Source organism: Anas acuta, chromosome 6 (assembly GCF_963932015.1).
Source record: "Anas acuta chromosome 6, bAnaAcu1.1, whole genome shotgun sequence".
Classification (NCBI taxonomy): domain Eukaryota; kingdom Metazoa; phylum Chordata; class Aves; order Anseriformes; family Anatidae; genus Anas; species Anas acuta.
The window spans coordinates 28,932,427-28,952,552 of record NC_088984.1 but is presented as its reverse complement, the minus strand read 5'-3'; the positions used below and the strand labels follow the sequence as shown (position 1 = coordinate 28,952,552).

Below are 20,126 nucleotides of genomic sequence, written 5' to 3'. Positions count from 1 at the left end.
ACTCAGTCTTTCGGTTTTGAATTTTTCTTGTGCACAGAAGAAAATACCCTTTTCGCTCAGATCCATCACATTAAAGCTAAGTCCCAAGAGAAAACAACAATTAAACTTCAAACAAGCCTATGATTTTGCCCTGATGATCATACTATTCGCAGATTTAAATTACTATCAAGAAGGTGAGCAGTTTTCTCTGAAACTGGGTCTTTCAACTGAGGGCTAAGGTGGCTGCAAAGTTATTCACTGGGGAATGAAAGGGTTCACAACACTGAATCTTCATTTCAAGCCACGCCAATTTTTTTTTAAACACAAGGGTTATACCTTTAAATTTTCTATATTTTGGCTGATTGTTTTGCTTGCTTAGCACAAAGTAAATCCTTTCGTTTGACTTTGAATATGGCTAAGCTGAACAGTTATGCATTAACACTGATGGCTGCAAACAGCAAAACCTGCTGATCATGTTCTGCAATCATTTTGGGGGAAAATATACAATTTTATATGTATTTTCCAGAAGACTGAATACTTCTTAGTCTATTTCTGGCCAATTCACCGATTAAACGCTTAATAAATGACAGGCAGATTAAACAGTTCTACGGGGGATTCTTTTAAATGCTCAATTGCAGCGAGCAAATCAGTGCAACTTAGAAGGCTGAGCACTTTTTTCAGAACCTCTTTTCCCACTGCTGGCCATATAAAACCAAACGCTATCCACTGCTCCGGAGGCTAATCGGCTTCCTGAAGGCTCCAGTCTTTGTTTCTCCAAGCAGCCATCTCCACGGTCATTCGCTACGTCAAAAGGGATTAGGAGTTTGGGGACGAAATAAGCATCAGAGAGGACGAAATTTAAAATGCAGAAACAACGATTCCAGGCAAAACACCACCAGCTTCCGCCCTCCCCCTTATTCACTTCTGAAATGTTTTATGGATCGAAGGAAAGAACAACCCCCCCCCCCCACCAACTTGGCTCCCAAACCCGTTCAACGCTTGCTCCAGTCTGTCCGAGAAGGGCAGGAGGAGGAGGAGGGACCCCTCAAGCTACAGTCCTGGCTTTGCTTCTGCTTGAGGTGTTTTAAATAAAAATAAAAGTAACACGAAATCAAACCCTACATGGAATTATAATTGCACGAGAGGCTGCCGTCAGGGTTGGAAAAAAATCAGATGAAACGACACAACTGCTAAAATCATCAGGAAAAGTTTCTTACAGCAAATTCAGAGGAAAACTCCTGTGTATAATACAATTTAATTTCACTAAGTAATTGTTGTTCTCGTGCAACAGGGATCTAGCCACAGCCTTCACATTTTTTCGGCAGGTCTCCTAGCTGGGTTTGCATACTATACTTTTACACAACCTTTGAAAATGTCATGAGAATTTATAGGAGCAAACATTATTTCTTGTATAACAAGTCAGGGAACAACAGACTCTGGTAAAAAAAAAAAAAAAAAAAGAAAAAAAGGGGGAATTTTACAACCGTTTGTTTCTATAACTACGGAATAACAGCAGTGAATACCAATAACATTTTGATGAGTTAGGGACATTTTAAATTATATGCCCTGCATTTTACGCGTTAGAGTTTAATACATTTCTGCATAATCTGTGAGATCTGTATTGCCCACATACTTTGGTGGTGACTTCAGCCGTGGAACATTTGCGCAGTAAATGGTCAGCTAAATTATAATGTAATGCTGTCTAGGGCAGGCAGAGCGCAGTTACGATAGCGTGGAGGAGCGCCAAGCTCTCAGCGAACTCCCAAATCACTGCTGTCAGACTCAACGTCTGTTAGCGACCGGGGCGACCCCACCCTGCTCCCCCCCAAATTTAGCAGCCGTGATTTCACCCCAACCTCGGGACGGGACGCAGCGCGCGGCTGCAGCCGGTGATTTCAGTCCTCAGTTATGAAGACAATAAGCGACAAAGTGCAAGGCACGGCTGCTCTCCGCTTCACATTTTTAACTCTTGTTCTCACTTGTGAAATGGCTCGGCGGCACTAATAAATATTAAGAGGTCACGCTACCCTGTCCAGCACAACGCTGCAGTGCAAACACAGGGAGGCTGACATGGCTCGAAGAAGTGATCAGCAGAAAGCCTTTGAAGCAAGTTACTGTTCTTTCTCCGGGAAGGGTGAAATGACGTGGTCTGAAGCAGGTTTTCAGTGCGGGGATGATAAGTTTAATTGGGATTTATTTATTCATTCATCAGGAGGCTGATTTATGAGGACAATTATCTCAGTTATTATTTCATTAGCGCACATGCTTTCATCAGATCCGAATACCTGTTTATCCTGAAACAGGAGAAAAAATGGAAAGCATGATACATATTTTTCTTCCAGTGTTTTTACACAGAAAGATGGCTTTCTTCCTTAAAAGCAGACAAGCATGTCAAGAGTTAAGGCTTAAAAAAAAAAAAAAAAAAAAAAGGAGAAAAAGAAAAAGTATATCAGTATCTTTGCCTAGCTCAAAGGATTTCCACTGATTCCTCTGCAGACTTCAAAGCCTCACAGTTTGGCATTTGGACTGGTTTGAATTAAAGCTCAGTTCTCCACTGTGAGTTTCCAAGTTCATGGTGAAAATGCCTGCTGCTTCTGGAGTTCATTATGGCCAATTTTCTTATCTTTTCTTCATCTTAGGTTTGATCCCCAGCAAATGCAACGTGGCATTCGATGGGGTGGAATAACAAGGTGCTGCCTTGAAGGCATGCATTGTCTCAAGGGGCGAACACAAGAAAAGAAGAAAAAAAGGATATATGACCCATTCCCTTCACTTTCTAACTCTCAGGGGACTATAAATTGAAAACTTCAAAGCATAATTTTACATTAAAATCAATAGAAAGATTCAGGAAAAAAATGTTTTTCAAAGAAGCTGGTTAAGATTTAAAAAGGTCACTTGATAATGTATTATCATGACCAAACTTGGCATAAGATTAAAAAAGCCTCCAATTTAACTTATTGACTGAAGGTGTGCACATGGGGCAGGCTCCGGGAGGTGCTACCTATGAGGATGAGTCACAAAGCACCTCGCTACCCAAAAACCACGGCAAAATAAGGGCTGTGAGTAGCTACAAAATATGTTCCCCAAATAGCTGCAGTCTCTGGGCAAAAAGACACCAGCGTCTATTAAGGAATGGCTGGCAAAGGTCTCACGGCGTAGACTGGTCTGAACAATTTTCCAGGAGCCTTGAAACTCAATTAATATTTAATAGCAAGTATGTCACTCAGCTGCGAGTTACAGGTTCTCTTTATAATGAAGAGATCAGTCTTGTTGACTGCTGGGATAAACAGACTTCCACTTTGGAGGAAAGTGCTGCTTTCCTGTAACAGGAATAAAACATCAAGACAAATGACAGTTATTTGACTAGATGTTATTTTAAATTGTATACATTCTTTGAAGGCTTTTTAATGGCATGCTGAGGAGTAAAAGCCCTTTTTGCTCAGTACAACTGAATACAAATACATGGACAGTGGAGAAGAGAAAATAATGCTCCCAGATTTAATGCATGCAATGCTATTCCGTGAAGCCGACATTCCATCTGGCTATTGCCAGAAATTTGCATCTCATGTTTTGGCACGTGTGTCCCCCTGAATTTATGCAGGGTGTTCGCCAGAAGCGCACTAAATTTGGTTTGAGGACAGAAAACCACTTCAACTGGTAATTGTTAAAAAAAGAGGCACGCTGGGGAGGCAGGACCCACAGCATGTGGGGGGACACAGGGTGGAACAGGACAGTCTCAAAGAAAAATGAAGCCTACACATCCAGGAGGCCAGGGAATTCTATTCCTTCTCCTGGAATGAGTATCGGAAAGGAAAGTGTAGTCTCACACAGGCCTCTATTCACTACTGCATTACTTACAGGTTCTCCTCCACTCAGAAAGATCTGTCATTGTTTCATCCTGTTATCCTGCTGCTTCCAGAGTTAATTTTAATACCTTCTTTTTCACGTTCTCTACGGGTCTGGGAGGCAAATGTATCAGCCTAGGCTTGCAGCAAGTCCCCAAAACAGCAGTGATGTACAATCACACTATTGAGGTATTCTGCCCCTTAGCTGCTCAGAGCAGCGAGATGTTCAACCCCCAGTCCTGCATCACTCCTGCTGTGACACTGGTCAGAGAGACCACAGCCTGGGTGTGTGTGGCAGTATGTCATTTAACCTGTGTTTTGCTTCACACACCTCTTCTGACTCTGCTACCATGAGAGTATAATAAGGATTTGATAAAGGATTCCCTGCAGATGCCCCTGCAATCCCCAGGTATCACACATGAGCATGACATTTATGGATAAGACCATCAGCACAGGAACAAGTGGCTCAAAAAATGGCTTCTTTCCCTGCTCCATTTGCAAACTCACCGTCAGTTTTTCAGAGCACTCTTGAATATGCTTGTACAACCCAACGCAACGGTTTACATACAGCATTAGGTACTGCTAATCAAGGAGGATATCCCAGCAACACATTCATTCAGCTCCACGGCTCCGCTTACCTGCATTCACACTAGCATTGAGTGATGAGTAATGCCTATTTCAGAGATGGTTGTATTTTTATTCATAAAACACACTGTGCTGCTTCTGGGGAGAAACCAGACCCCAGTAAGGAAAACACAAAACCAACAGCTCAGTTGGTTCCAATTCCAGTTGTCTAGAACAGGGGAAATAAATTCAGTGTTTTGGATAAATAAAAACAAAAAATATGGCTTATAGAAACAAGCCCACGTCCCTTTGCTAGGTAAGCTTGGGAGTGAGGTGGGGTGGAAGTCATGAGCACAGCTCTTGCAGGAGAGGGACAGCGTGGCCAACTTGCCCAGAAGCCAGGTCCCATTGCATACATCACAGTAATAATGTCTCAAGCCCTGGGACAGCTGCACTCTGAAGTTTCAACTCACGATAACTTGTGAAAAGTTGTTTTGGGTTTCCCTCCCCATCCAGGTGGGTTTATCCAGAGAAGCACCCACCCAAAGAGCTTAAAAAGGTTTCTAGCCAGCAACAGAAGAGCTCATTCATATCAGTAGATGTTTTATATTCATACATCAATCAGTGTTAAGCAGCAACTACGTCTATCTCCTTAATGTCACAGATACACTCCTTATGGCCAGAAATACCCTATTTACTTAATTCATCTTTATTCTACATGGCACTCTGAAAGTTAACTGAAACAAGATGAAAAACCTGCGTTTCTTAACTTAGTAAGAGACAGGCTCAAGATTAAGGACTACACAAGATGAAAGAAACCCAGTTTAGGTGAAAAATACATTTGTGAGAGGAAAACTTGAATATTACCTGAAAGCAGTCAAGTATTCTGTGTCTCCCATCGGTGGATCAAGGCCACCAGTAAAGGCCATGTTAACATTGAAACCAACTCCTGCTCCTGTGCCAACCTGAAAAAGGGAAATGGTACTTAGTTACACATACAGAGACAGCGAACTCTGGCAACACCTCTCTGCTCTCTCAGGACTTTTCCAGTTGAATATGGATTTTGATTCAATAGCTCAGTGGCAGCCAGGTTAATTTTTCTCTCTAGAGTGATCCAGTCCCCAGACAAGAGTAAAAATAAAGCTCCTCCTTGCTCACAAATGCTATGATGCTTATGGCAGCTGTAGGCAGGCTGCGTTTGACTGCTGCTCACCCAAAAAACACCTCACCAATAAGTGGGTCCTTTTGTAGGAGAGCACATTACACGCAATACCTTCCCTTAATTTGTTTTCAGTTATGTTCAGAAGCACAGTTTTGTATTTTATTGTAGTTGCAACTGGGAGGAAAAAACAGTTTTAATCAGAGCGAGCTCCCCCTCTACTGGGGAAAAATATGATTCATGAAGAAGAGATTTCCACTGCTCGAGGGACACGTGGGTGCTAAATTTAAGTAAATCCCTATCCTTGCTTGTATTGCAAATGCCCTCACCCTCCCATCCACTGCAAGTAAGCGAAACAAGTGAGAACTGAGAAATAAAACAAGGGTTTCCAGTAACTCATTTGCTGAGAAGCAAGCAATGCTTTCCCCATTCATTTTGAACCTTAAAAGCCTGCATTCAGGCAGGTCTCTGAATACGGAAAAAAATAATAATAATTGAATAAGAATTCTGGTATACAATACACAGCCAGATAATTAAGCTAAAAAAAGCTGCAGAGCTTTTATTTCACATTCTTTGTATTATTGCAAATAGTGCTGGTAGAAAAACACAGGGGGTACATCCATCCAAGGTGGGTTACTTATCCCTTTTAAATTTAATTTATTTTGTATTTTTTTGTTGTACTCAGTCTGGAATGGCATGTCTAAAAATTACGACGAATAGTAAATACGGAGCGGGTATAGAATTTCCTATATATGTGTATATATATATATAGTGTTTCCTTACAATACCAGGTATTTTGTAAACGAGATCATTAGATTATTAATTTAAAGAGTCAGCAGAAAAAAAGTAGGTCTCAGGCCTTCGTGCATCCTGAAGCAGAAATTAAGCCTGATGCAATGAGCTGCTGCTATTCCCCGAACAGTAGCGCACAAACAGGGTAATGAAGGAGTATCGCGTTACGTTCCAGTTTCTTTAAAAACCTAAATGGAAACATCGATGTTCGCTGAACGGGAACATGTAAAACTGACAGGGTAAGAATTCTAGGAGGTTTCAGATGTAATCTAGAATGCCTCAGAGGACGCAGGACTAGCATTTCATAGAATTTCCCTCTGATAAGTCAGATATGGAGGATGATAACAGAACACTCCTTAGGCATGACTGATTTCAAATTCAAAATTACACTGAAAATACAGCTCGGAAGAGCATACTGTACCGTACAGGGCAGGGAAGGTTTCATTGATTCTATCATTCAAATCATGATTGTGTCTGTGCTGCCCACTTGCAGCATCCTTTAGCATTTTTAGCTTTCATGTCGCTACCCAGGGATGCTGAATGGGAGAGTGAACCATAGGGAAGGTGTCCCTGGGTCTGGGTCTTCAGATGCTGTGTGCTGGCCCCGAATCCCTGAAGGACAATACTTCCAGCTAGCCCAGAGGGAAGGGAAGGAGGTGATGGATGCAGGAGCGTCCATCTGGAGGAGAAAGAGCTGCCCGGCCCTTCTGCAGCAGCCAGCGGCCATTAGGGGGAAGGCTGGAAAAATAGATGAAGCCCTGTTCCTTGTAGAAGAAAATGCTGTCTGGGACAGCTGGCACAGGGCTCTGGAACAGGTTGTCCCACCAGGACTGCACAGCCTAATTGCACTCACTCACTCGTTTGCCAAGGCGCACGCTCTCCTGCCAGCTCTCGGGGCAGGACATGATGCCCACGGCTGTTAGGACTTGGACAGGAGCACAGCAACCACAAAGGCCTGGGCAAGGCGCTCCCAATCAAGCGCTAACGAGCACAGGGGTGGGAGCAGAGGCAGGAGCTTCCCTCCAGCCCTACCCCAAGATTTTTGGGGGCACCTGGCTGACAACCCCGAGCAGATCCTAGCAGACGCGGGTGGGGGCTACGCAGATCCATGCTCTTACCTCGTCGGGAGCACCACTGCCGGGAAAGAAGTTGCCATCATCATAGCGATGTAGTGAAATATAAAGAACATTAGGGTCATTGTAGAAAGCTTGCTGAGTACCGTTCCCGTGGTGTACATCCTTCGGGGACAGAGAGTGCATTATATGAGGGAGGTTAGCGCCTTAGTAAGAATGCAGATTAAAGCCATCAACTTGGGGTTTGGAGGGGATTTCTTTGGTGTTGAGCTTCGTTTTTGGTGCTGATCTAATTGAAGCAGTTTATAGCAAATGAGAGTAACCTGTTTGGCACAGCTGGCTTCAGGTTACACTTCCCATTTAACACGCAAGACAATGAAAATAAACACAATTTCAAACATTTACCAAAACTAAAACCAGGACCAATTCACTTGGATTGAGAGAACTGGATTCATACTTAGTCTTGAGGGATGTTGGGGATGGAAAGGCTGTATTAGTTGCCCTAAATTTGCATTTTCAATCAGTCTGCAGGGTGACCAGTGATAGGAAGTGCCCTGCAAAGTTATCAGGTCTGGCCCAGTGATGTTAAATGACACAAACCTGTTGCCCACACCCTCTACTGCATTGCTACTTGGTGCAGACACGCAGCCCGTAGCAGGATGGGTTTGCAAAACACTCCTGTTTGTGGCATGAAAAACAGTTGGTGGGAAGTGAGGAAAAGGATGTCCATCCGGTAAAGCAAAAAGACAAATATATCCATTTTAACTTGTGGGTCTTGCCCACAGGAGATTTGTTGCAATCTAATCAAAAGTCTTGGCTGATACCCAGGAACTCAGATGTCTTTACAGCCACATAAATACATTTTTAAATCAATAAAATGTATCTGCCACGTTTTTAGATCTATACATCACCATAGCAAAATCACAAACAAGCTCTTTCTCAATTCCACTGCACTGTCTGCAGAATATTTCACTGTCTTGATCCAATTTAGGGAACACTTCTGACTGCCAGCCCACACGCACGGAGGCTGTGTTGGCCCCGAGGCAGGACACTGAGACCATCCAGACCACTGGTCCAGCCATGCCCGACAGCCCATATCCCTCTCGGCAACCAGTCCTCACATCTTGAAAAGAAAGCTGGGATGGATCGCAGCAGTTAAGGCCAAAAACCACCCCTAAAAAAATAAACCATCGCAGTTTGCAGTTACCCATCCTTGAGATTGCATTATGGGCTTGTTTTATATTAATTACAATTTTATTCTGAAATAAAAAAAAAAACTTTTAAATAGGCATTTCTTTTACTGAAACATTAAAAAAATACCAACCTACCAAACAGATTTTGGGTTACAGACCACAAACAACATTTTTTCACTGACTTACAAAGTCTGGGCTGGCCCCACAAGAAATTAAAAATAATAATATATATATTTTTTATTTTCCACCTGCTCTCCTGAAGGGTAAGAACCAGTGTTTACTCACCCAGTCCACTATTAGGATTTTGCTAACGTTCAGTCTTTGCTGGAGCAGCTTGGCTGCAATTGCCACGGAGTTAAAATAGCAGAAGCCCCTGAAGGTGATGAGAAGAGGGAAAAAAGAGGAAAATGAGAGGTGTTAAATATAGGTCTCCCTGGTCCCAATGCATCTATCATCTGAGACATAACACAGTAGGAAGAAATTTCTTCTGCTTTCACTCTGCTTTCCTCTCTGGAAGATGCATGTGTGCTCAATTAGGAACACAAAACAGCCAGGCGGCAGCAGGTGTCTCCTGATCTCTCAGGAGGTGCTCTCCCAGCCCCGCTGCAACGAGATGCTGCTCGTTGCCAGCTGCCCACAGGTGACCCTCAAACCTTGGGTGTGAGAGGTGGGGACCAGAGCAGATGGGCTGAGGACATGGCAGGGAGGAAAAAGAAAGGAAGAGCAGGACTGGAGCACTGAGATGCTACGTGCGAGGGAGCAGACATACTCTTGGATGCCTCAGAACACTACGCTGAAGTACCTAGGGCATGAAACCAGATACAGGACTGCAACATGAAGTATGCAAAGCCCTAACACCAGCCCTGCTGTATGAAGCACATGCAAGATGCCTGACTGCAGCTCGTGCTTCATGAAGCCTTCCTGCTCTGCCACCTTGCAGTCAGAGCTGTGACGCCAGGACACAAGTGTGTTTGCTGGGCTATTAATTGCGTATCCTTGCTTTCCTCACATGGGGTGAGCCATCAGCCTTTAGCTTAAAACGATTCACAGGAGTAAATGAAAGCATCAGTGCTTTTCCAAAGCATGGCTGTAATGCTGATTCTTGCTAAAAATTAGCCACCCCAAACCACAAAGCGATATTTTGCCCTCTTCCAGAGGAGCTTTGAATGGCATACTGTTTTACGTATCAATAAGCAAGAAATTCTGCAACAGTAACCTAACAAAAAGCCTTTCTAATTCCAGCTGTAGGTCACACAACAGGCAAACACTGAAGCGAGGTAATAAAGTCCATACATATACTTACATGGGTGTGCTTTCTTCTGCATGGTGACCTGGAGGCCGAACAACAGCAAATCCATTCTGCACACAGAAATAAGAAAAGAAAGAAATGAGACAGGTTGGACAGTTTATCTCACATGGATGGGTGCAGAGGTCATGGCCAGAAGCGCTAGTTTTGCTTTGGAATCAGTTGTACTCTATGGTTTCCTCACAAGAGCATAGCAGTGGATGATGCTCTCCCTTGTTCTGGGGTGGGAAGAAATCCACGTGAATTTTATGGAAACTGGCTGGTACAGCTTTTCCTTCCACTCAGGGAAAAAAGAAATAAATGCTGCATGAGGTCACTGAACTGGCTGGCCCAGCTGAAGGCAACAAAAAGACTCTTGAATAACACCGGAATAGTGATTTTGCTTGCTGTTCTGGTTTCTTTCTCCCTTTTAATCAGTGCGTAAGAACATTCACCAGGAGTCTGTTGTTCACTTGCTGATATCCTCAAAGATTTTTATGACTGAAGCCAGATGGTGCCATTAAAATGAAGCTAACTGGACCTCCTGCACTACACAGCCGTGAGCTGAGCCCTGTTGATCCTGTACACAGCCCATTCCAAAGCAAAACATTATTTTCATACCAACCTTCAGTTCTCCCGTGGCTACTTTGAAAACAAGCTCGATGACGCAGCCCACGGCCAGGCGAGCGGCACCGGACGAGTGGACTTCGTTCCAAATTGTGTCGCTGTCGACCTGATCGAGACACAGAGGAGCCACGGTTAGAGGCAGTGAGGATGGCCAGGAAACGGAGAGTCATGTTTTATAAGAGAGTTATTCAAATGTATTGAATGTGTGAATTTGCAGAACTGATCTCAGCAGCAGCGGGGCAGTGCCATGGTGGCTGGCTGCACAAGGACAGTCGTGACACCACCGATGGCTGTCCCAACACAGGACACTCCAGAGATGACCATTTGCTACATCTCTGTGATGCTGAAGGGTCAGGGCTGTAACTCAGAAGCAAATTCAGCATCTCAAGCAATGTAAACCTGCAGGTGTCTCCCACTTCTAACACCACCACATCAGCACTTCTCCGCAACTGCTGGAAGAAACCGAACCCAGAGCCAAAAAGAGGTATAGAAAATCATTCAACCACCCTAAGAAAAGAAGAACACAATGAGAACACAGCATGTGAGAAAAGCCTGCCCAGCCTACGCCCGCCAGCATCTGCTGGGGTAAGGTTCTGCTGACACTGCCTTCCCTGGGGAAGCACAACATCAAGCCTCTCTCATCAAAAATAACAGACCTTCAGCGCCTAGGTGCTGACTACAGACATCCAGTTCAACGCTAACTATCTGACAGCACCAGCATCTTCTACAGTTTCCCCCCAAAAACGTGCCAACAGGCCAAGGGCAAGGCATTCCTCAGGCATTCTCCATGTTGATGTTCCCCAGGATCATGTTCTAATTCAAACAAAAAGTGAGGAGCGCTGGCTTTTACCACATTCGTCCCAACAACGGCACAAAGGCGGGATCGGCTTGCAGACACACGATGAAAATGCCTGCTCAGTTTTTACTACAATTCAGCTGGAAGCTGCCGAGAGGAGGAGGGGGAAGGACGGCTCCGGGGCCTGCTTCCAGCAGGGGCACCGCTGGGATCGTGGCTCTGGATCTCCTCCCCAGCACCCCGGCCTGTTGGCGCGCCGCGATGAAAGCAAAGCTTGTTTTCTTCTTGCCAGTAACAGCCTTTGCAAAATCCAGACTACTGGGACGGTCCCACGTCAGGATAGCTCTGCTGTACGTTTACCCTGCCCACAATAGGATGGCTATCCTATCCATCACAGGGTAAACGCAACATTTCTCAGTGTGAAAAATCACCAGCTATTTTTCACATATGACTCTCTGTCGAGCGTATTTATGGAAACAATGGCAAAGGAGAAGGAGAGAAACGGGTTATTTGTTTTGTCTGGCATCCAATCTGCTTACTAAGCTGCGGGGAGATGCAAGTCACCCCGTATGACACGGAGCCACCTCCTTCACGGCTGTGCTAAAGCCAGTGGAAATTGTTCCAGGCCTCTTATCGGGGATGGTTTCTGGCACCATCTGCCCTGAGGACGGTTTTGAAGTCTCAGTAAAATATGAAAGCATAAGGAGAATACAAAAAAGACATCTCTGAGGTGATGTTGCCAATACATGCACTGTCACAGACTCTGGGGAGACCTACTGCATTGATGGAAAACCCCTACGGTACCTCTGTGGTGCCAGGGCTCTCCTCAGCCCCCATAAATTTGGGCAGTAACATGGGAACAGAAGTACAACAGGGTTTGAGTATATACAGTGCTGCTGGGGGCTGGGAGCTTGCCTGCAGAAGACAGGACTAGTCTGACCATGTCCCTTCAAAAGCCCCTGCCAGGGTGGGAAAAGCAAACCTCTTCTCCTCCCTACCGACCAGCAGGCTACTGTAGTGCTCTGCGAGGGTCTGTCTCCAGGCTCCTCATCAGCAGTCCCGTGAAAATAGTAAGAGACAGTCAAGTTACTTTGCAATTAGGATGCCTCCACTGTGTTCCCTTGGGAGAGCCAGCAGCCTGCCTTCTCACATCCTCTCCTCCCATTGTCTGTGAGTGGGAGATACGCACAGCTTAAGCAACAGAGAATACTGGCTTTGCTTTTACTAAGAAAATGACAGACCTCGTGCCTGTAATATTAGTTTTGGCTCCTGGTATCTCAGGTAAGGACAAGGTTGGTAGGACTCTGCTGCCTCATTTCTGCAGGGGGTGGCTCCCATATTTCTTACCTGCAGGCTCCACTCGAGGGAGATACAGCTGCACTGTTTAGTCTGGACTGAGCAAATCTAACCTGTCTGTCTTAGTCTTGAAAGAAAATGATTCAAGACACTAACAGCTAAGAGGTGCTTTCTCTCTCTTTGCCCCATCACAGTAAGTACCACGCCCCCTCCATGGATGCAGAATTGCAGAGGGCCACGTTTATTCATCGTAAAAGCATCAGAGAAATAAAAACACTGAAAAGCAGAATTCACATGTCCTGTGCACGGCTTTACCTAAGGACCCTCGGACCCCCTCAGATGTCCGTTTGTGCCAGCCTTCCCCATAAACCACGCAGAAGTCACTGGTGTTCGAGCCAAGCACTGCTAAGTTCAGGCCCTTTGATGCCTGCAGAAACCAGGCTCGCATTGGCAGCACTTCAAGAACAAGGAGGGCAAGACAGAGCGGTTTTGGAGAGTTATTATTTCTGCAGAAAGAAATTAGGTACTCAGAGAACGTATTCCACCTGTGGTTTAGAAGCCAGCCTCCAGGACTCTGCCATGCCCCCCCGCTCAGCTACCAAGCAGGAGGACTGGATCAAGAGATGCCCCTTCCTGCAGCGAGTTCTCCACTGCCCCATCCCACGTGCACACATCTCCAAGATAAGGATTTAACACCCAGCCACCTTCCCCAGAACGGATGTCTGGAGACTGCTGGGCCCGAATCCAAGGCAGCACTTCATCATCTGTTTGACTGCAAGTGTTTGAACAGTCCCACTGAAGTCATCAGCGCTCTGCGGCAGAGGGGCGTAGACTCTGCCATGGTGGAAAATGTTATTAATGTGGCCCTGAGCTGGACTGCTCGCTGGCTCTGGAGCTGCTGCTGTTTGGTGCTCGGGCTGCTGTTGACCCCTCCATCATTCCTGAATTCTGAAGTTCATTACTGGGAGACGCTATTTGGCTTTCCCTGCCTGCGAGTCCTTTGATGTAGCTGCCATCACAGGAGTTGTTGCTGGGACAGCACATCAAGCCTTACCATCTGGAAGGACTTTACGGAGAGAGGAAGCATATTTCTTGCCTCTCGTTGATCCAAGAGCGCGTATTTCTCTCTTTCTCCCCTGAACCGGAGGATACAACTGCGTCAGAGATACCGAGTCTTCCACATCTGCTGCTGTTGAGTGGATGAGCACACTTATCTCCTTGAGAATAATGTTAGAGCCTTGCTTATTCCAACAAAGGAGCTGCTGTTTCTGCTACACGGGCTCTTAGGAGAACTGAGGACTTTCAGAGGTGGAGAGAACAAATTCAGTTCCTGGGTCCTGCTGCAGACCCCTAAACCTTTGCATGTATGCTTATTAGAAAATGATGAGGGAAGGTCCGTCTGAGAGGCCTTCCTCTCCTAAAAGGAATGTCTAAGATGTTTCTGGGTGAAACCTGAAAGAACTTGTCCTTCCTCTAAACATGAAGTCTTTATTAATACACACGATGAGGCTCCTACCTGTGCTGTGTACTGAACTATATGCTGACAGGCAGCCATTTCAAAATGAAATGAGGACAGTCTTAAAAAAATTTCAATATTTTAATCTTTTCTGTAGCCGAAGAGCCATGCAGATAACAGATTAAACACAGGGACAGGCAGAGACAAGTGACTCTGCAAAGTGAGGGGGAACAAAGGAGTTCTGCCCTTCTCTCCTCACAGCTCATCGTAGCACTTCGGTGACTGCAGCACACACCAACTGTGCTGCCAGTGAGCTGTCTGTACCCAACCACATCTCCTTAAGCGCTGACTAAAATGCTCACCTATTTTTTCCTTCTAAGACCTGCTAGGAAGTATCTTCTAATTTATATTCCACGGAAGTCACTTTTGCTGTCTGTGCTTTGCTGTATGCTCACACAGGCAAAGATATTTTACACAGTCTAATCAGGACCTTACAATCAAAAATAGAAGAACAGATTCTGGAAAAGATCAAAAAACATTAAGAATCACTAGATTTTTTTTTTCTAAGAATGAGCACAGAAAAAAAAAGAAAATATTATATGTGAAAACAAAACAAAAAAAGAATTAAAAATACTAGCTACCATAAAATCAAGTCTTTGAGTGTTTCGAAGTATTTGGATGCAAGCGTGCTGGAAATATTTTGTGGATTCTCAATGCTCAAACTCATTTCTCTAAAATCTTCTTCTAATTATCCTGGATTACGTAACGCTCCGGTGCATGTAAATCACAGATTTAAAAAAGCGCGTGCGCTGCAGAGAAGTGAAGGTAATGTCGCTAAGTAAAAATAGTGCATGCTGTACTTGCAGATGTTGCTAAAGATCAGTGGGAATAAATTACAGTTGTTTAAATCAGAGCTCACATCTGTTGATATAAGTGCTTCTGTGCTTTCTTCCTTTTCTGCTGCGCTCAGGATGTGTGCAGGTGGGAGGAGGTTTGCTAGCGTCAGCTACGATGAATTGAAGGCTCCTCGTATAAAACAAACCAGTGAGGAAAAAAAAACCCAAGACTTTCCAACCACTAGGGAACAAATATACTTTTTTCTCACTGATTTTGAGACATTGTGACCTCGTTTTTAAAGAGAGATTGAAAGGTGTTATGTGTTGAACTGGTTTTCTCTAAGCTTTTTCCTGCTCCTTCAAACTTCTGTTGTGACGCTCACCAGTATAAAGAACTCACGGAAATTCAAACGTTCCCTGATCATTTAAAACAGAACAGGAAGATCTACCAGCTCTTTGTGGGCTTCCCCCCACCAAATTGTTCTATATTGCCTTCCACCAAATTGTTCTATATTGCCTTTCAGGCCCACTTATTCTTTTAGCCTACATGGTATCTCATACGGAAGAGAGTTGTGTTGTTTGTGTACAGAAAAAGGACTTGGCTTCATGCTTTCCATCCCATAAAACCATTTGACATCCTCAGCTCAGCAGTCATTCAGCTTTCACCTGCCCCAGTCCAGGTCTCCTTCCTGCCTGCTGGCATTATTTTGCATCCAGCAACACTGAATTTCGTGTACTACTTTACTATTTAGTCCCTTGTTATCATGACACCAACAGTATTTCTCTGCAAATATCTTTTGTCTCGACAATCCCGAATAAACCCCATACCTGCAGCAAAGTACATTACAGCCCATCCCAGCTTTGCAGCATTTCCATGAGTACACAGACCTGTGGAGGGCTGTAATTCCCACCAGCGTTTCCCATCTTCTAACCAGTGATGCATCCAAAAGAGGACTGGTTCCAACTCTTTCTACAGTAGCCTCATTTTTTGGAAAACTTTTTCTTTTTTTCTTTATGGCTTCATGTTTGCCCCATGGCAAGCATTTGCCAGACCAGCATTGTGTTCCCTGAGTAAAACCCTCCTTCCAAAGCAGTCAGACAACTGGAAAGCTGCCTGGTGTCTTGGTGAGCTGAAGGCAAAGACCCGTGACTTATCCACAAGTCTGTACTTATTATTAAGTGACAAAATCAGAGAAGACAAAACTTCTGCTGAGAAAAAGCCCTGCTCTTTCAAATCTGGGCTATGAAACATCATCTCTACATAGCCCAGCAGATGTCCCACAGGCGCTTGGATCACCTTGTGCACCTCATGTTCCTTCACCAGTGAAACCAGTACGAAGCGAGTGGAGTCCATACAAACTTCTAACCCTACCAGGGCTGCCTCTCCTCAATCTTCTAACTCGAAAGTCAGAGATAAAGCAAAGACAGGTGACTGCTCAGCAACAAGTAATGCCGTGCCATCCTGGTGATCTAGTGCAAGGGAGAGTATAAACACAACTCTAATGCTCCTCATCTGTCAGAAGAGCTCTGCAGACACCTTGCAGCCTACGTGATGGCCAGCCAAACAACAGCAGAACCCTAAAGCTCTCTTGCTAGAACAATTTAAAATAATTTAATTACACCATAATAAGCACTCAATCTCCCAGCAGTCTTCACATGCTGAAACTCCTCAGACTTAAATTACACTTCCTCTCTCATTGAAATTCTTCATAACTGATGCTTTACCCGAGGCCCTCATGTTTTAAAACCCTTTTTTTTCCCTGATTTCTTCAAAAAATATTATACGCATCTGAAAAATGCCTTGTCATCCCCTTTGGTGGAGAAAATAATTTGGTTTTCATCTGCTACTGAAAGGCGTGCTCTGTGGCCCCAGCTAAAATCCCACTGTAGGGCTTCTTCCAGCTTTTTCCCATAGCAAATCAAATCAAGAGCAACTTGTCTCAGAGAACTGGCATGCTCACAAAGACTACAGCTTTCCCTGTATTTCTTCAATAAACACACAACACTGCAAACCAGCTTTCTTGACAAATCTCACACTTCCAAAGACAGTAGAGAGCAGGCTTGAAAGGACTACGCTAAAACCCATCCAGAGCACACACAAGCGTGTAACGCTTGATATGCCAGAGCCTATCATTCTGGACCATGGCCCCACTTTCCCTACAAATATATGGCTGCAGTGTACATACTAATTAGAAACGCATCCCAAAAGCAGTGACAAATGTGTTTTCCTGCATCAGACATGAAAGCAGAAGCACACGGATAGCTGGCATATATTCCAATGTAAAGGGGGAACAAAAACCAAGGAAAACAACCAAAATCCATTTTTATGAAAAATTTGGCTAACATGTTGTTGATTACTAATAAATTACTCCTTTTAAAAAGCTTTGCTGATAAAACATGAAAATATCTGCTGGGATTACTACAGCACTGCAGAAATGTTGGCAACTGTTTTATTTCGTATTTAAGGGTCTGTGGAGACAACTGAGCAGCGACTTAACTGCACTCGCTATCTTTATTACGAGCGTATCAGTAATACCAGCACTGTGGCGTTTCCTGCCCTGATTTAGGATTTAATGCAAGACTTCTGGGACTGCACTCGGCTCAGGCACTGTCTCTACTTGTTACCATTCAGTCTTCATTTGCAAATGATAATTTTTGCTTTGAATGGCATGCCTGACTGCAGGGCAGAGTAAATCCAAACCTTTTAAACTCTAGCCAAAAATTTGCCATGAATTAGGAGACTGCAGCATATTTACAATACAAAATAAAATATCTCTACGAGTGCTCAGTGGTGGCGGTATGAATAAACGCCGATTATTCTTTTTTTGACGGGATAATTTTCAAAGCAGCGATTTTGCAAAGACTCAGGAAGAAAACAATTTTGTTTCATTTCCATAACAGAATCCAGACCTCTAGATTCAACCTCACGAGCTACAATTATGCATAAGAACTACCACTGTGAATTTTCAAACACAATGCCTTTTATTGTCTCTTCTCATTCTTTTCCCTTCCTGTTCTCCGAGAGTTTCTGTAGTGTCACCCTACATAGAAACTTTGGAGCAGAAAGTCTGACTTGAAAGGAAAACTTTCAAGTTTTCAGGCTTAAAAATAAATAAATAAGTAAAAAACAAACCACAACAAACAAACAAAAAATGCAACCCAAACCTTCCACACAAGGTATTTGAATGGTATTTGTTTTTGCAGCCTTATGGGAACAAACAAAAAAGCCTTTTCTACTATATGAAATCTCGACAGATGAAAACTAATGTTGGGCTTTTTCGTGATGGATGGACAGATATTTAATCACCTTTTTCAGAATTCAGGCGTGACTGTCCTAGAGCTCAAGAAATTAAAGATGTCAAATACCAAAGACTGCAATTCCCTCACGCTGTGTAACCTGCAAGACTTTTCATTCTAGGACAATAATAGAGCCCAGACACAAATACAATAACTTACTATTTACAGGAACTTCCCAAAAATTGTCCTTCAGTATCACTATTTTATTAATATATTTTCCACCTGCACTAGGAGGCATGCAGGCAGCTCTGAAGTGCAAATACTGAAGATGAAACACCTACACAGCACGAGCAGCACGAAAAGCACATCTTGCTTTCTGTGCAGTTGCAGCGCATTTTTGGATTCAAGGCTGCTTTAAAATTCAGTAACCTCTCGTCCATTAAACATCACTGCCTGAAATGAGGTTTCTCATCCCAAAAGCCAAGAGACGAAACATGCCTATGAATGTCCCACACGCTTCAGTGCTCCAAAATAGTTTAAAATCTTCATGCTGCTTTTGAAGAAAGGCACGTGAGGCTGTCACTGCTACCCCGCACCCCAGGCAGACCCTGTTTATGGATAACATCTGGTTGCAATTACCTACTTGATGGAATGCAAAGCAACAATTTTTGTTACCGATGGGACTCGGAGAACAAACAGGACATTATTTACACATTAAAGAGAGTACTCACCCCAACACCACCACAAGGAAGCCTGACAAACATCGACGTTAGAGAACCTGCAGAAAAAAAAAAAAAAGGGTATCCACTAAGTCAAAAAGTCAAAGTTTACCAGATTTTGGTCTAATTTTATGGCAATGCTGAAAACTTTCTTAACACAGTAACAGACTGTGGTTTTCTAGCAATTTTCAGAAAACACAGTCAATACTGTTATATTACAATGCAGAGATAAACAATATACGCACTTGGATGTGTTCAAAAGCCTCTCCAACATAAAAGCCTTCCATAAATCACTTATTTTTATGCAAGCGTTCTGTGCTGTCCTACATTTCAGGCAATCATGCTGACTATAAATGATTGAGACGCTACCAACAACTGCTCAGCATGTCTGAGATGAACATTTTAACTGCTTTCAACTGAAAGCGGATGGGAAATCATAAAAACACCCTAATTATCAGTCATCTGCAGAGACGCTAAAAGATTTTGGAGCGCATTAGCTTCATAAAAGACGAAGACAAAAAATAAACCGGTGGCAAGCAAACAGAACGTGTTTTGACTGAAAGAGCAAAACCAACATTAAGAATTTGGGAGAAAGGGAGAAAAAACATCTGTAAGACCAATTTTGCTACTGTAAGGACTGTAACATCACTTCCTCAGCTTGTACATCAGCAATATTATTACCCATTCAAAGTTCTGCAGGTTTATAAACCGTACAGTTTATAGAAGAATGTGTTCTCTCATATGCACCACCACTCCCCTATGTGCATGTCTTGTAAGTAAGTGTGTCTATGCACAACAGGTAATTGGGGAGAAGGAAATACAAGCATGCAGGCACTGTAAAGATCTGTGGTACATTGCCTGAGATTCATTTGCTTGATATCTATTTAAAACCAATGAAAGCTAACAGTTTATTTAACTGTTTGTTTGTTTGTTTTTCGACCAAACCAGGTTCCTGCTCTGGTCATGTCATGTCTATACTGAAAGAACAAATTCCCTCTGGTGCTAACGACCATCTTTGCAGAGCGTGAAGTAGCTGTGATGTGACACATGGTACCGAGGACCAGGCTGGTGTCAAATGCATAGCAGACATACGTTACCCCTTTGACTGAAAGCAGAGTTAATGCATCTGTACTATTAATCTGAGCGCACAGTGAGATTCGCTCGGTGATTAGATCCACATGAAAACTCTTAGATCATCCTGCCTTAGACCTCCTGTCACATCTTTCACTGCTAATCCACCTATTATTTCAATATTTATCTTCTTGACAA

General features: G+C 43.7%; 1 protein-coding gene across 23 annotated transcripts in view; it reads right to left on the bottom strand.

Annotated features, from left to right (window-relative positions):
- The window catches only part of HDAC4 (histone deacetylase 4), a 231,884-nt gene that overhangs the window by 19,096 nt on the left and 192,662 nt on the right, over window positions 1-20,126 (bottom strand). For 16 of the 23 annotated variants that reach the window (XM_068686151.1, XM_068686154.1, XM_068686145.1 and 13 more), the window contains 6 exons: window positions 18,870-18,916; window positions 10,516-10,623; window positions 9,909-9,964; window positions 8,891-8,978; window positions 7,458-7,577; window positions 5,256-5,353 (listed from right to left, as the gene is read on the bottom strand). In XM_068686151.1, coding sequence (XP_068542252.1) covers window positions 5,256-5,353; window positions 7,458-7,577; window positions 8,891-8,978; window positions 9,909-9,964; window positions 10,516-10,623; window positions 18,870-18,916 — 517 coding nt within the window. Of the gene's footprint in view, window positions 1-1,170; window positions 2,274-2,372; window positions 4,170-5,255; window positions 5,354-7,457; window positions 7,578-8,890; window positions 8,979-9,908; window positions 9,965-10,515; window positions 10,624-18,869; window positions 18,917-20,126 lie in introns of those variants that run through there. The other 7 variants (XM_068686161.1, XM_068686162.1, XM_068686163.1 and 4 more) reach the window with 7 other exon arrangements.